The sequence below is a fragment of the Papaver somniferum genome, chromosome 8, assembly GCF_003573695.1.
Source record: "Papaver somniferum cultivar HN1 chromosome 8, ASM357369v1, whole genome shotgun sequence".
Lineage (NCBI taxonomy): Eukaryota > Viridiplantae > Streptophyta > Magnoliopsida > Ranunculales > Papaveraceae > Papaver > Papaver somniferum.
In genome coordinates, this window is record NC_039365.1 from 115,450,910 (window position 1) to 115,464,898 (window position 13,989).

General features: G+C 35.6%; 1 protein-coding gene across 1 annotated transcript; it reads left to right on the top strand.

Annotated features, from left to right (window-relative positions):
• The first annotated feature begins 2,998 nt into the window (after positions 1 to 2,998).
• Positions 2,999 to 8,268, top strand: LOC113302720. Its single transcript, XM_026551666.1, has 8 exons — positions 2,999 to 3,175; positions 3,892 to 3,988; positions 4,922 to 4,989; positions 5,625 to 5,697; positions 6,193 to 6,299; positions 6,379 to 6,483; positions 6,653 to 6,752; positions 7,858 to 8,268. Exons 2-8 carry the CDS (start codon positions 3,902 to 3,904, stop codon positions 8,032 to 8,034), a joined length of 717 nt encoding a protein of 238 aa, XP_026407451.1. The 5' UTR covers positions 2,999 to 3,175; positions 3,892 to 3,901; the 3' UTR covers positions 8,035 to 8,268.
• The last annotated feature ends 5,721 nt before the right edge of the window (positions 8,269 to 13,989 follow it).

Consider the following 13,989-nt stretch of genomic DNA (forward strand, 5'->3'; position numbering starts at 1 on the left):
ATAATATAGGTAGGGTGTCGAAATTTACAGAATATCTGGGATTGTTGCTACATGCACCATTCTGGATAAATTTCATGTAAATATATTGAATTACTCAATAAATGCGCAAGTGAAGAGGTTGTGTACTCATCACTTTTACATGGCTTTATCTCTTTGCAGAATGACAGCATAATAAATGCAAGGTTTTACAATTTTTGCCCTGAACTAAAAACCGTCATCAACAGGTTTGCACCCAACAATTAAACAATCCCAATAACTAAATTCTCAAAAACCCTAATTTATAGATTAAGCTATCACGTGCAACTTCTTCTAAACCATCCCATCCACCGATCACTGATATTTTGTTTATCATTTTCTTCTAACTTTTGATCTTATCACGAAAAGATGGTTCCAAAAAGATTAGAGAACGTTTAGGAAAATCCAAAACCCAAAAAGTGGTACATTATGTCTAATTATAAATTTTGATTATGCAATTGCATATAAAAATCATGTATAAATTTGATTTTGTTTCTACTTGTGATAAAGAACTAATCGTCTATTTTGGGTCAATTCGTTTTGGAATGATTGCATTTGAAAAAAGAAAAATAATAAGAGATCAAATTTCCTTGTCCGCTTCGAAGGCATGATCGATGGGTATTTCAGTGGATAATTGCTGAACGACTATCATCCATAGTGGTCGATGTAAGGACGAGTTGAACAAAAAAGAATAGATGGTTCGTATGTTCAGAAGTAGTTAGTTGTCGATAAGCCACTCTGTAAAAAAAGAAGAAGAAGCAATATATTGGTAATGCTTTGTACCAAGAAGTGTGATGTAGGACGTAAAGATGGTTTACTTCTGTGGCGATGGTAAAACCATCAATTTTCTCTTTCGTTCATATTACTTTGGCATTGATTCGTTTGGTACTGATTTGAAAGAAAATAAAGACCGTGGTGGCGGCTGCTAGGCAACTTCCTCCTCCTCTTCCAAGGATCAATGGCACTAATCATTTGTTACTTCATCGTAGTAGCCTACTAATTAAACATATTTCTAATCTAGGGTTAATACCATTGTTTGATGGGTTTTTATTGAAAACATAGATCCATGGGAAGAAGATAAATTAGAATGGTGATGGTTATAGTCACAGCTTAATTTGACTTTTGTAGGTGGTATATAGAAAAAATATTATTGAAAAGTAGAATGACTTTAATAATTTTGAAAAGGATGGCAAATAGGAAAAGTGTGGGTGGCAAATAGGTGGAACCTTAAAAAATCGTACATCTACACAAAAGGAGTCCTGTTATTGAGAGGGAAAGAATGGATTTGAGGAGGGAGGAATATAGTCAAAACTCAGGTCAACGCCGGTCAAAAAAAAAAACAAAACCAAAGTAGTAATTTTTTTTAAAACGCTAACCCCAGCCTTACTGATTTAACCGTACATCTTTGCCAACTACTACCTCTAAAACCCTAACCCCTTTTTTTCTAAAAAACGATTGAATTTCAATAACTTTGTTAGATTCGAGTTAGATCCGATGGCGATGAGCAATAGATTCGAGTTAGATATCATATCAAATATTCTTAAAAAGGCTAATGCTATAAACACAACCCAATTTGTGGACGACGACACTGTCTGATGCCACTCTTCGGTTGTGTCACTTGGAAATGAGCGAAGATGATGGTTGGGGATTGCAAGATTTTCCAAAACGAATTATAGTGATGTTTTTTTGTTACTTGGATATTTGAGTGTAGCTAGGTTAGTCTGTACACTACACATATTCACTATTAATGCTGAGTGTTTTTGTTTGAGAACATCATCATCATCAATTGTCACTTCAACAGTGTCTAATGGACCTAAACTACCATCTTAGATCACAGGGAAAACTGTCGTAGAGGTAACCTGTCTCTGTTCACTGGACGTACAGATGACTTGGTTACATTTCTTAGTAGTAAAAGATAGGTTGGTTCATACCATACATGTTTCTACTTTTAGGTTACGTGTGAGCCTAGTTAGCAATTCGGGATTCGGCAAACGTACGGAACGGCAAACGTACGAGTATTATACGGTTTTGTAAAATCCAGATTCGGTCAAAAATTCGGTCAACGGGACGTGATTCGTCATTAATTCGGAACGTCATACGTGCGTGTATAATTCGATTTATAAATGTGAGTTCGGCTCTGAAAATTCGGTATCTATATATAACAAATAATTTGTATTTATAAGGTCATAGACCAATTTTTATGCATATGTGTGAGTTATTTAAGAAAAAAATAAACTCAATATGATGATATTAATAATATATACAACATTAGTTATCCAAAAGGACGTCGTATAGTGGTTTAGATGCTTGGTTAGTGAGTTTGAGATCTCTCTCACCTTCACCTTCAAATCTCTTCAGTCGTTTTTGTTTCATAAAAATTACAACACGTCTAATATTCGGTCGTGTATGTTCGGGAGGCAGTAAAGCCCAAAAAGTGGAGTCTTTGAAAAGTAAAAGCTAAAGAATGTATGGCGAATTAAGCGGACGTATCATTCGGGATACGTAAAATTTGTGAACGATTCGCGAATAATCCGGGAATGCCACATAATACGCGACTTGGGTTCGGAGTTGTAAACGTACGCGAATAAGACGGTAAAATTCGTGATACGGAAAAATTCGCGAATGATTCGCGAATCATTCGCGAACTTACTAACTAGGCGTGTGAGTACATGAACGTTTCTGATTTCTCTAGTACTGAATATTCAAGGATGCTAATGGGGTGCCAGGTTTGATAGGGTGTACCATGACAACGCCAAAATTGTTTTGTCTTATTATAGTTTTGGTACCCCTATTAGCAATCTTGCTAATGAATATTTGGCGGAGTAATCATCCACAAAATGTTATAACGTGTTTTTAGACTAGAGATGGGATATTTCATCACTTCAGTAGGATATTTTAGACATTTCATTAATCTTTTGAAAAGTCAATCCCTCCCCTGAGAATATAGTTGCCTCCCACAATCCGTCCCTCCTCAAATCCATTCTTTCCCTCCCAATAACATGACTCAACTCCTGCTTTAAGTTCTTCGTCCACAATATATACGGAAGAAATCCAAATTATACCAACATTACAAAGCCTGAAACGACATCTGAAACTTCAAAGTATGATTCATTCACTTACAGTTACACAGAAAACAAACTAAATCTAATGAAATTGAAAGGTATGAGATTGTTAACCAATATCCTTGCTGATTTCTTTGTTATGAAAAGTGATAAATCGTAAATGGGTTTTGTATACCCATGTTGTTATTGTCATTGAACTAATGGTTCAATTTGATTAATATAGGTTTTGTATTTTTTCTATCATATTTCGTGATTCCTTCTAATCAAATTTGCTCTCATATGTCAAAGAGAAACAAAAAAATAAAGTATTGATCAATCCCTGTTTGATAAAATGCCTCAAAGAATTGATTGTAATGTCCCTGAAATTAGATAATAGTTTTAGGATTATTAGATTGTAAAGAGGTTTTGGGTACTGGGTTTTGTTTATATACGTTTTAGAGCAATCACTTATTGTTGTGCAATCCTCATAACATCCAGCAATTTCGTAGCATCGGGTCAAGAGTCATCAATAGTCCCTGTTAGTTTCTAGTCGTGTTTTTTTTCTCTTTGGTCGGCCCTCACTGCTGCGGCAGTAGTCTAGTTAACTAATTAAGGGTGAGTTTTCTTCTAAGTTTTCCGATTTCTTTTATTGGTTGCAAGTGTAATTGTGCAATATAGTAGGGTAGAATAGGATAATTTTAACAATTAAGTATATTTTGCAATATTACAGCAGGAATCGTTTGTAATGGTTGAAATCTGATGACTTAGGGTGGGGTATGATCAGTTGTCATTCAGACTAACTGACTAAAATAAGATATCTGTTGAATGTGATTAGGGTTTTGTTAATGGGAGTCATCAGTAAAACTGAAGTAAATTTAAGGAGGCTGCTTGCAACAGCTCCTCAGCAGAAGAATCAAGCAAAGCTCATACATGTAAGTGCAAAGGCTTATTTCATCTTTCCTGTTATTATGCTACCAATTGAACTATTATCCATGTACTTTAAAAGGTAGTAGATGTGATAAATCTTTTGTCAGTTCCAAAATGCTTTATTTAGTCAAGGAAGTATAGCTCCCTAATATGTATTGCATGCTCTTTTGTTTGGTGTTTATCACTATTTTGGTACATGTTCATATGACCTTGTGGCAAATACTCTGGTCTAATAACTTTAATATCACACAATTTGTTATACCACAAGAATACGAGGTTTCAAATTACCAATCTGGTTCAGTGATTGTTATATTCTTGAATAGTTTTAGATTTTTCGATCTCTCCCGTCCTCCTTCAACCATAATAGAACACAGTACATTGAAACCCCTCTTTATCATATTTCTTGTGCTAAATAGAATAAATACGTTTGAAGATTTTAAAGGAGGAGCATATTTGCTTAGTTTTAAATATCCTTATTTTCTCAATGACATTTTGAGCCGAAGCAAATTTCTTTGGGATTATAGAAACAACAGACGAGAGAGATATTGATATGAGGGGTAAGTAGCTCTTCAAAGTTACAATATATTGATTGTTTGTGGTGAGACTAGGACTGGCAATTCTATGTGGAAGAGTAAGATATGGTATACTGGTTTCCAACGATAGGAATTTAAACAATTTGATTGGGATGCTCTCGGCAAGTAAAATGTATACAAAAGTAGTTAACCTGTTACTTAGAAGATCTCTTTGATGAAATTGGTTGAGAAGATTTTGACTTCCTTGATTTAACTTGTCTGATACACATATGAAGATTGGTTTGTGGGGGTTAAGTCTGTCACCAAGTATGTGATATGTGTAGTTTATGATCCTATCCCACATTATGGTTTTTGTGTTCAGTACCAATTTTGTCTCAGTATATTTCTTGTTGATAATACTTGCAGTATGTTGCTACTTTACGAGAACAATTGGAGCAATTGGCAGCAGAAACTACAGAGGATGGCTTACAAAGGTTTTGTTATTGTTTGATTCTTATATCTGTAAAGTTAAAAGACTGGACAAGAAATACATATCTGTACTTTTTGGTTTAGTATCTCCTAAATCCAAGTTTGCTAGAAACTGTTTAGAATTATAACCTGTTCTACAGTACCCACGAATTATAAATGTTATTCATCTTGATTTTGCAATTAAATACTTTTCCTGGAGATTCACCCTTTTGGTTGATAATGCTTAGAGTTGGGTTGGAAAACGGAACTATTTGTTTTTCATGATTTGCTATCCCTTTACCCGTTGTGCAGGACATCCATGTTCTTTGTTGTGCATGGTATAGTGCTGTCATTAAATATTTTGACTTATATGTGTGGGTCATTAGAAACCGATGGAACAAATAATAGGTTGCGTAATCGTAAACACCAAATGCTTAAGCCTTTGTCCCAAAGATTACTCAGGACTATACTGTAATGCTTAGGAACCCCAAAATATTAACTTCCTGCCTCTCCACACTTGCAACTACTTGGAATTCACTGCTAGCAGAGAAACAAAGGATTACAGTGTCAAAGAATAACGTTTTAGAAAAATTAAATATTGTATATGCCTTTTTACAGCTTCTAGGTTTGTTAGTACTTAACTGTTGGATCTTTCTTTTAGGATTTCAAAGGCAAAGGTGAGTGACTATTCAGAGAAGATTGAAGCACTGGCAGCTACACTAGCTGCAGAACCAGTAAGTGTATCTGTTTTTCACAACTTTTTGGGATCCATTATACGAATTTCTTTTTGAGATTTTTCTTTTATATATTATTATTTCGCGTAAGGACATTTAGTTAGTAACGAAACTCGACGCGCAGTCACTTTTCATGTCAAAACTCTTCACCAGAGTAATTAGAAGAAACTGAGGAATTTCTTTGTCTGTACTCTGAAGTACGTGATATTGAAATAGTTATTGACCGTGTGTACAGGATCTGTCCTACTTTGTTAAAAATAATAAATGGAGTCCTATCCCTGAACTCCTTACTGTTGTGGAACATTAGCTCTTAAAAGGATTATTCTCTACAACTTCACTGCCTACAGTACATACGACCCTACAGGCTTTCCAAAACTTTTGCAACTTTTGCAGTGGCAGTTCAGTGCCCAAATATGTAGAGCTTCTTTGTTTTGCCAGTTCACTAGAGTTTCTACAGTTCATTAGAAACCTAACATATCTTTGGTTCGGTGGCAGCCTGTTTCGCCAGAATCCTTGGAGGCTTTTGACGGGGATCGAGTCAAGGAAATTCCATCAAAGCCAGAACAAGGAACTCACATACCTTCTCCAAGATTGCGAAGGAGGTTGTTTTATGTGAAACAATAGTTTATTGCACTTGATGTTGATTTTTGTAACTAGCTTACAGGTTATCTAATTTTACAGGTCTCATTATAAAGTTGAAGATAGATCATATGAGATTAAAGAAAGTGATTCATCAGCTCCTATCAAACTGGATGCTGAAGCACATATACATATTGAGAAGCATAGGTAACTTACTTATATCTTCTGAGTTGTGGTTCCAATATGGTTACAAAACGAACATATTTCTTTGAGGCACAGTCTCGGGGTTTAACAGGGAGTGCTAAGAGTTTTGATCAATGGAGAAAACTAGTCCTATTTTGCCTTCATTTGATTCTCTCCTCTGATCTTTCAACAGAAAGCTTCAAGAAGATTTGACAGATGAAATGGTTAGATTAGCACAAAGACTTAAAGAGAGTAGCCTTATGATGAGCCGTTCCATTCAAGACACGGAAAAGGTGTGTCGAATACACTATCTTGCATCAAATATTTTCTGTTCTTTTGCTCTTTCTTTTATTTTTTAAATCAGATATAAATCTGTCAGGACACTTCCACATGTATCGTGCATGGAATGTGGGGGTTAAGTTTCATAAACTGACACATAAGCATCTTGAGGACAGTTAAAAAAGTTAATTGGTTAATTAACAAGCATTATTGTGCATTCAAAAAATCAAGCTTCTTGAAGAACTGTGCCCTTCTGCTAGAGAGTTATTAAAATAATCAGAAAAGTCTGAAGAGCTCCTGAGCAAGAATCAAAACAACTTTCTCCATTTTTAGTTGGACGAGATGTTTCTGATGTAGCTATTGAACCTAGAATGGTCCAGTGAAAGAGAAAAGTATTCCATTGCTAGGACAAGTTAAGTTTATGATCTTGCCGTTTGTGTCAATAAATGCTAGTTGACTTTTATCAGTGTTACCATGTGCATGTGGTGTAGACATGTGACACCGATAACCTCTATGAATCGCATCTGGACTCCAGAGAGTGTTGGTGGTACTGTCTCATCACTTCTGTGTGTTCTGGATACCGCTAGTTTGGCCAGAAGTACCATTTTTTGTCCACCTATTGGAATGTCTTTGAAAATCGCGGTGAAGAATTTGTCTTTAATCATAACAGGAGACTGGGTGCTTGTTCGACGAGCCTTTACTTGTTCTCAGTCGCATTGCATTCAATGCGATGCAGAATTTTGGCTGTCTCAATTGCTTGATTTACAAGTCTATACTCGGTGTATGTTATATAAAAGTTTTAGCCTTTTGCTATAAGTATTACTGAATCATCTGTAAAAGCAAGTCATATGCAGAGCTTCGAGAGCTAATCCTTGAACAATTTTTCTTGGAAGGATAGGGATACAAAATTGCCTTTGTCATCTTCGATACCCGCATTCATTAGAATCGAATATCTATTTTATTACAAGCAGTTGGATCAATTTCATGAGTGCTATTTTAAAATTAACTGCCTGGTAATGTGAAAGGAACTTGCTGCATGGAGATGCTTTTTTTTTTGGTTGCCATAGTAATAAAATTATAAGCAGAATATGATGGTTCTTATGATTTGAGTGAACGCAGGTACTTGATTCTACAGAAAGGGCAGTGGAGCACAGCTTGGCAAGCACTGGTAATGCAAATGCTCGGGCAATGGAAATTTATTCCCGGACTTTCAGTACCACCTGCTTCATGTGGCTACTATTTTTTGTCATGACGTGTGTTTTCGTAATGGTCATAGTTCTCATTCGAGTGACTTAGTTATATAAAACTGTAATCTTTTATCCTCCACTTTTCAAGACTGAAAAGTATGTTATTCAATGCTACTTTATCTAGTTTTTGTGTCAGTACAGTTTCATGCATTAGTTGAGCACTTTAGGTTTGATTGCCTACCATCTTGTGTTGTTACTTGTTAAATAATAATTAGGCGTTATAACAGTGTTGTACAGATGAGTTTATGAAAATTTAAGATGTCAGACTTCATTTTTATGACAATCTATGAGCAGACATTTCATCTTTCTAAGAACACCAAGTACATTCTTAATAGGATGTTAGGATTCTGGTGACTAAGGAACATCATAAAGTGGGGTTTGAATGCTAATGTGTTGTGATGCCTGCATCATCTAGTGACCAAGGAACATCAGAAACTCAATAGAATAGCAAGCCAATATGAAGATCATTTAGAAATCTTTCCTTGTAGTATCATTCTTGCTGGTAAGAAAAGACTATTCTTGATCACGGAGATGTGACATGTTTTAGTATCTATGCTGGAGGAGTGGGATCCGTTAATAGAAGTCTTATATTTGGGTTGAGGTTCTAGATGGCGACGGTCTGGATATGATAAATGAATTTGCTTCTTTATTTGAAGGCCTGTTGATTAAGAAGGTATGAGCTTTCTAAAAATTCTGTTTGCCTGTCTGTGGAATTTGATCTAATAATTGTAAGGAAAATTGTAAGAGTTATTACGTTGTTGATGTGCACAAAAATGATGATTGATCCTCCTTCCATGAGCAGTTTTGTGCCATAAATACGATCGATTCTTCCTATGTCATTGCTGGAAGCCGATGAAGCTTAGGTACATTTTCTTTGATTTTTAAAGGGTTTGGTTGGGAATTTTTTCTTAATTAATGCTACAAATTTACCAGGCTTGATTGAGGGTATATCCAAACTAATTGGGGTATACCAAATGGCACAAAATAAGGTCATTTTGAAGTAAAACACAAAGCCCCTTAACCACATACTTACAAAAATGGTTAATCTACCCTTGATTAATTAACACTAATAAATGTGATTAAGATAATTAATTTAGTTAGTTAATTAGTTGATTAAAATTTTGAAATTAGGTTTTATTTTAGATTGAACTCATGGATGTGGGTAGATTTTTGAGATTTTTTTTCCCCTGAGAATTCTACTTGTAACGGAAATGAAATCGTACTACCACCAAACACTTATAAATATGGGATTGTAGAGCTGTTGGGTGATTTTATACTCAAAATCATAGAAGGAATCAACATTTTGAGTTCTGAAAGTATGAAAAGTCGGCAAGGTCGACAAAACAATACCCTGTCGACTATAGGATTTTTAACATACAGAGAAAGGTATTACAAATACATGATTAGTCGGCAAGGTACTAATTTCATAACCTGCCGATTAAACTATAGTCAGCAAGGTATAAGGATGAATATCGTAAATGATAATTTCAGAGATGAAAAGTCGGCACATTATTCAACCTAGGAAGATACCGACTAATACTAGTCGGCAAGATCGACAAAACAATACCCTCCCGGCTAATACAACTCGGCAAGTTCCGCAAAATGAAACCATGCCTACTTCTGATAAAAATTTGGATCATACCCAATCTTAAAACCCGTATAATTCAAAATTTGATTTTTTTTTTGTTCGATTTGATTTCATTGTTAGAGTTTTGGAAAAATATTTTGAAATTTTTTTGGATGGATTTTAGTCGACATGATTTTGTTTTGGGAGTAATTTGGTCTTTTAACACTTTTTAGACACCCCTTAGCACACTAGTTTAGATGGAAATAAAGTGAATGTACCCCAATTAATTTGGGTATACCCAAATCAAGCCAGGTAAATTTACGGGGATCAATTGTGAATTCAAGTGGCAGCGTTTCCGTTTATCTGTAACTTCTGCAATTCTTTTTTATTCTTTTGGAAACTATTCTTGGGTTGCAGGTGGGACTGTTTTCTGTCTTGTCTTCCCCAAGGTCTCAGGAAGTCCTCTTTCGACAATCTTGCATACCTATATGTATTCCGAGGTCAACTTACAGAATTCTCTATTTATGTCACCTCTCGACCATCAGTAGGGTCGTCTCTTTTACATCAAATCTTGCAGGTCGTCTCCTATTAATCTTGCAGGTAAATTAATAGGAAATAATATATGAGAGTCCGTATTTAGGAGATATGCACTTTTAAGTTATGAAAGTTATATTAGGAATTGTCTTGAGAATCAAGTCTAGTGATTGTATAAATATCTTGAAGAATTAATGAGAAAGATACACCAAAATTATTATCAATGTAGTCTTTTATGCTTTCGCGTTTATGCTTTTCTCTCTCTTGCTCGATCCTTAACATGATATCAGGTGAGAAGGAGAGAGAGAGAGAAATCAGATATGTTTTGGCAATGCAAGTCGTAAGAAGAAGAACCGAAGAAGAAAAGAACTAAAGAAGAAAAAAAAATCATGAAAAGAAAAAAAAAAACAAAACAAAAAAATTATATTGTTACCGTGAAGAAACTTGCTGATGCTATGGGTTTAAGGTGTTCGTTTTCACCACCTAAACACCGCACTTATAAAACTAGGTTTCTTACGAGCAAGTGATGACAAAGAAGATCATGGTGTTGATTTCTGTTCACAGGGATCAAAAAGTATGCTTGAAATCAATATAGAACAAGAGATTTTGGTTGGGTTGTGATCAGAACTCATGATTATGGAGAAATCTAGAGTATCGGTGGCTTGAACTTGAAATCCTGATGGGTACTGGTGAAGAAGTGTGATGCATCTCCTCCGTTCGTGTGGCTGTTGAAGGAAAAGTTGGGACCGCAATGTCCTTAAACTATGATTGGGACCGAAATGTCCTTAAACTACGAAGATGAGACCGAAACGACCTAAACTATGAAGGGGACCATAATGTCCTTAAACTACAAAGACGAGACCGAAATGTCCCTAAACTATGAAGAGGACCGAAACGTCCTTAAACTATGAAGATGGGACCGCAATGTCCTTAAACTATGAATGGGACCAAAATGTCCTTAAACTACGAAGATGGGATCGCAGTTTCCAAAAACTACAAATAGGACCGAAACGTCCTTAAACTACGAAGATGAGACTGTAATGTCCTTAAACTACGAAGGAGACCAAAACGTCCTTAAACTACGATGGGGACCGTAACGTCTTTAAACTACGATTGGAAGATATTTTCACAAAAGCGTCATGGAAAGATCAGTTTAAATATCTTTTGTCCAATATGGGCATTCGTGATCTACATGCTCCATCTTGAGGGAGGGTAATAGGAAATAATATATGAGAGTCCATATTTAGGAGATATGCACTTTAAGTTATGAGAGTTATATTAGGAATTGTCTTCAGAATCAAGTCTAGTGATTGTATAAATATCTTGAAGAATTAATGAGAAAGATACACCAAGATTATTATCAATGTAGTCTTTTATGCTTCCGCGTTTATGCTCTCCTCTCTCTTGCTCGATCCTTAACATACATACTCCCTCCGTTTCTGGAAAAGAGATACTTTCACTTTTTCAATTTGGGTTATTTTTAGGCTAAAATGAAAAAGTGAAAGTATCTTTTTTCCAAAAACAGAGGGAGTATTTTAGTATCTACGCTGGACGAGTGGAATTTGGCAATGGGAGGTTTTTTTTTCTTTTTTTTTTCTTCTTCTTCTTCTGAAGCATGCATATATTAAAAAACAACTAAACTGTTATTACATGAAGGAATGTGATTTCCCTAGAATATGGTTAAGAAAAGCCGGATTTGCCCGGTCCCATATTGAGGTTGAGTAGTTTCTATCTTGGCTACCGTCCGCTGTATAGTTCGCTAGACCATGTGTTACTTGGTTTCCTTCTTCGTAATTGTGCTGAATAGCACAACATGGAATTTGGCGCATCCGGAATGAAAGGTGTTGTATCTGAGTGGATATAGTGAGCTCATAGGAGAAGCGCCATACCGGGTCTGGTCAACAGTAAAATGAGAACATAGGAAAAGTAATTACGACAGAGTTCTGGAAGAAGAAGAAAAGATAACTGGTCATAGACATTTGCTCTTCTAGTGCTGAACTCAAATCCTGGTTTCCCTTATCTTCCTTACGTCACAAGTCAATAACGGTTACTAAGATGGATGATCACAACAGCAGTAAACTATCTTGGTGCATTTTTAATTTTCTTTATGTTTCTGAACAGTATTTTTAAGGTACAAAGCCATTTCATCGTCTATTTAGTCAATGCTCAGTTCGTGACTGGGTTATCTGCTGAATTGATCATTTCATCTCGACGAATACACTACCAGGTTACAGTTTCTTAACTCGTGTTTCTTGATGTTCCAAAATGTGTTCCTGACTTGCGTTGTTAGAATTCAAGTAACAAATTAAACTTCCTTCAGATTTAGTTATTATTTTTCTCTAAAATTTGCAGGCTGTTGCAAAGATTTAAACGACAAAATGGAAGCCTTGAAATGTATGATATCACCACGTTGGCGTTTCTACCTGAAATCCAGGTTCTTTTAGTTATAATGCAGTTGTAGACATTGTAGTGCTCAATATAAACATTCACACTTAAGGTGTAATATCAATGAACTTTAGTTTTCCGTTCTCAAACCATACTTATGTAATACTAGGATTAGGGGAAAAACAAGATATATTGAGCTGCCTAATAATTGAAGTAAGGGAATTTCATTTAGTATCAACCTTATTATAGTCATCAATCTATAGTGCATGGGGTAATGCAGTAATTAGCGACCTGCACGAATGGTGTAAAGACTGCCTCGCTATCTCCTAAAAATCTAAAAGACCGTCCCAATTTGTGCTCATCGCTCAGAACTGTAACTACGGAAAATCCCACAGTCACGCCTAAATAATAATCTAAAGAAGATCTAAGACATGATAAGAAATTCTCTAAGTTATTTTCATTAAGAACAAGAACACAAAACCAAATGCAATATGAGAAAATCCTAATTTGGAAAACAATCAACTTTCTCCCTCTTAAATTCCTTACACAAACACAAAATTGGTTAAAAAGACCAAAATCAACAATTCCTGGGTGAAAAAGACATTTAGATTTTGATACTGTTTAAATGGACAAAATGTAAAAATAGCCAGGATGTAAACAGTTTCATCCTACCCATTTTTAAATACTTTTTCTTATTTTTAATTTACATCAGGATGCATCCAGTTTCATCCTTGCTATTTTTTAAGTTTAAGTCAGGGTGAATCCAGTTTCATCTTTGCTACTTTTTTGGTGTCCATTTCACCCATAATAATTTTTACTCGTCCATTTGAACCATGTTTTAAAAATATTTGGACAAATGACCCATTTTCCGTTACACAAACTCTCAAAAAGGTCTCTCTTTTACAATGGCCTCTGGTGCCTTTTATAGGGGTTGTACATAGTGGAGGATAGCTAATAAAGCCCCTTAAATCGGATCTGAGAGGGTGATTCCATCGCCCTATCTTGTTGTTGTCGTGTTATTATCGCATTGATCTTCACATGTTTCGTGTGATTCTTGTGACGTCATTGCGTATGTCAGGAGTGACGTAGTAGACTTCTTATTTTCGCCTGTGACCGATGGTCTTTATTATCTTCGCCCTTGGCTGCTTGTTGATAAATGACTTTCTCGCGTTCCTATTGGTTGTGCGATATTTTGTATCTACATTTTGCCTCTTCTCGCATTGAGCTTATCTGAAGGAGAGAACAGTAAGAGAAGTCTTAACTCATCGCATAAACCTTGTTTTTTCGTATTCTTTAGATCTGCGACATAGCTCCTTATTTCCTGCATGACCATCTACACGTGTTGACTGCCATTCTTTTTGACCGGCACGTCCTCCATATTTTTCCCCTTTTGACAGGTGACCTCTTCTGGCGGTTTTCTTACCTTAATAACTGTGAAGAGAAAGATTTTTCTTTTCATCTTCTCTTTTTTCTTCTCTGTTTTTCTCTTCTTCTCTGTAGAACTCCTGTCATCGTCCC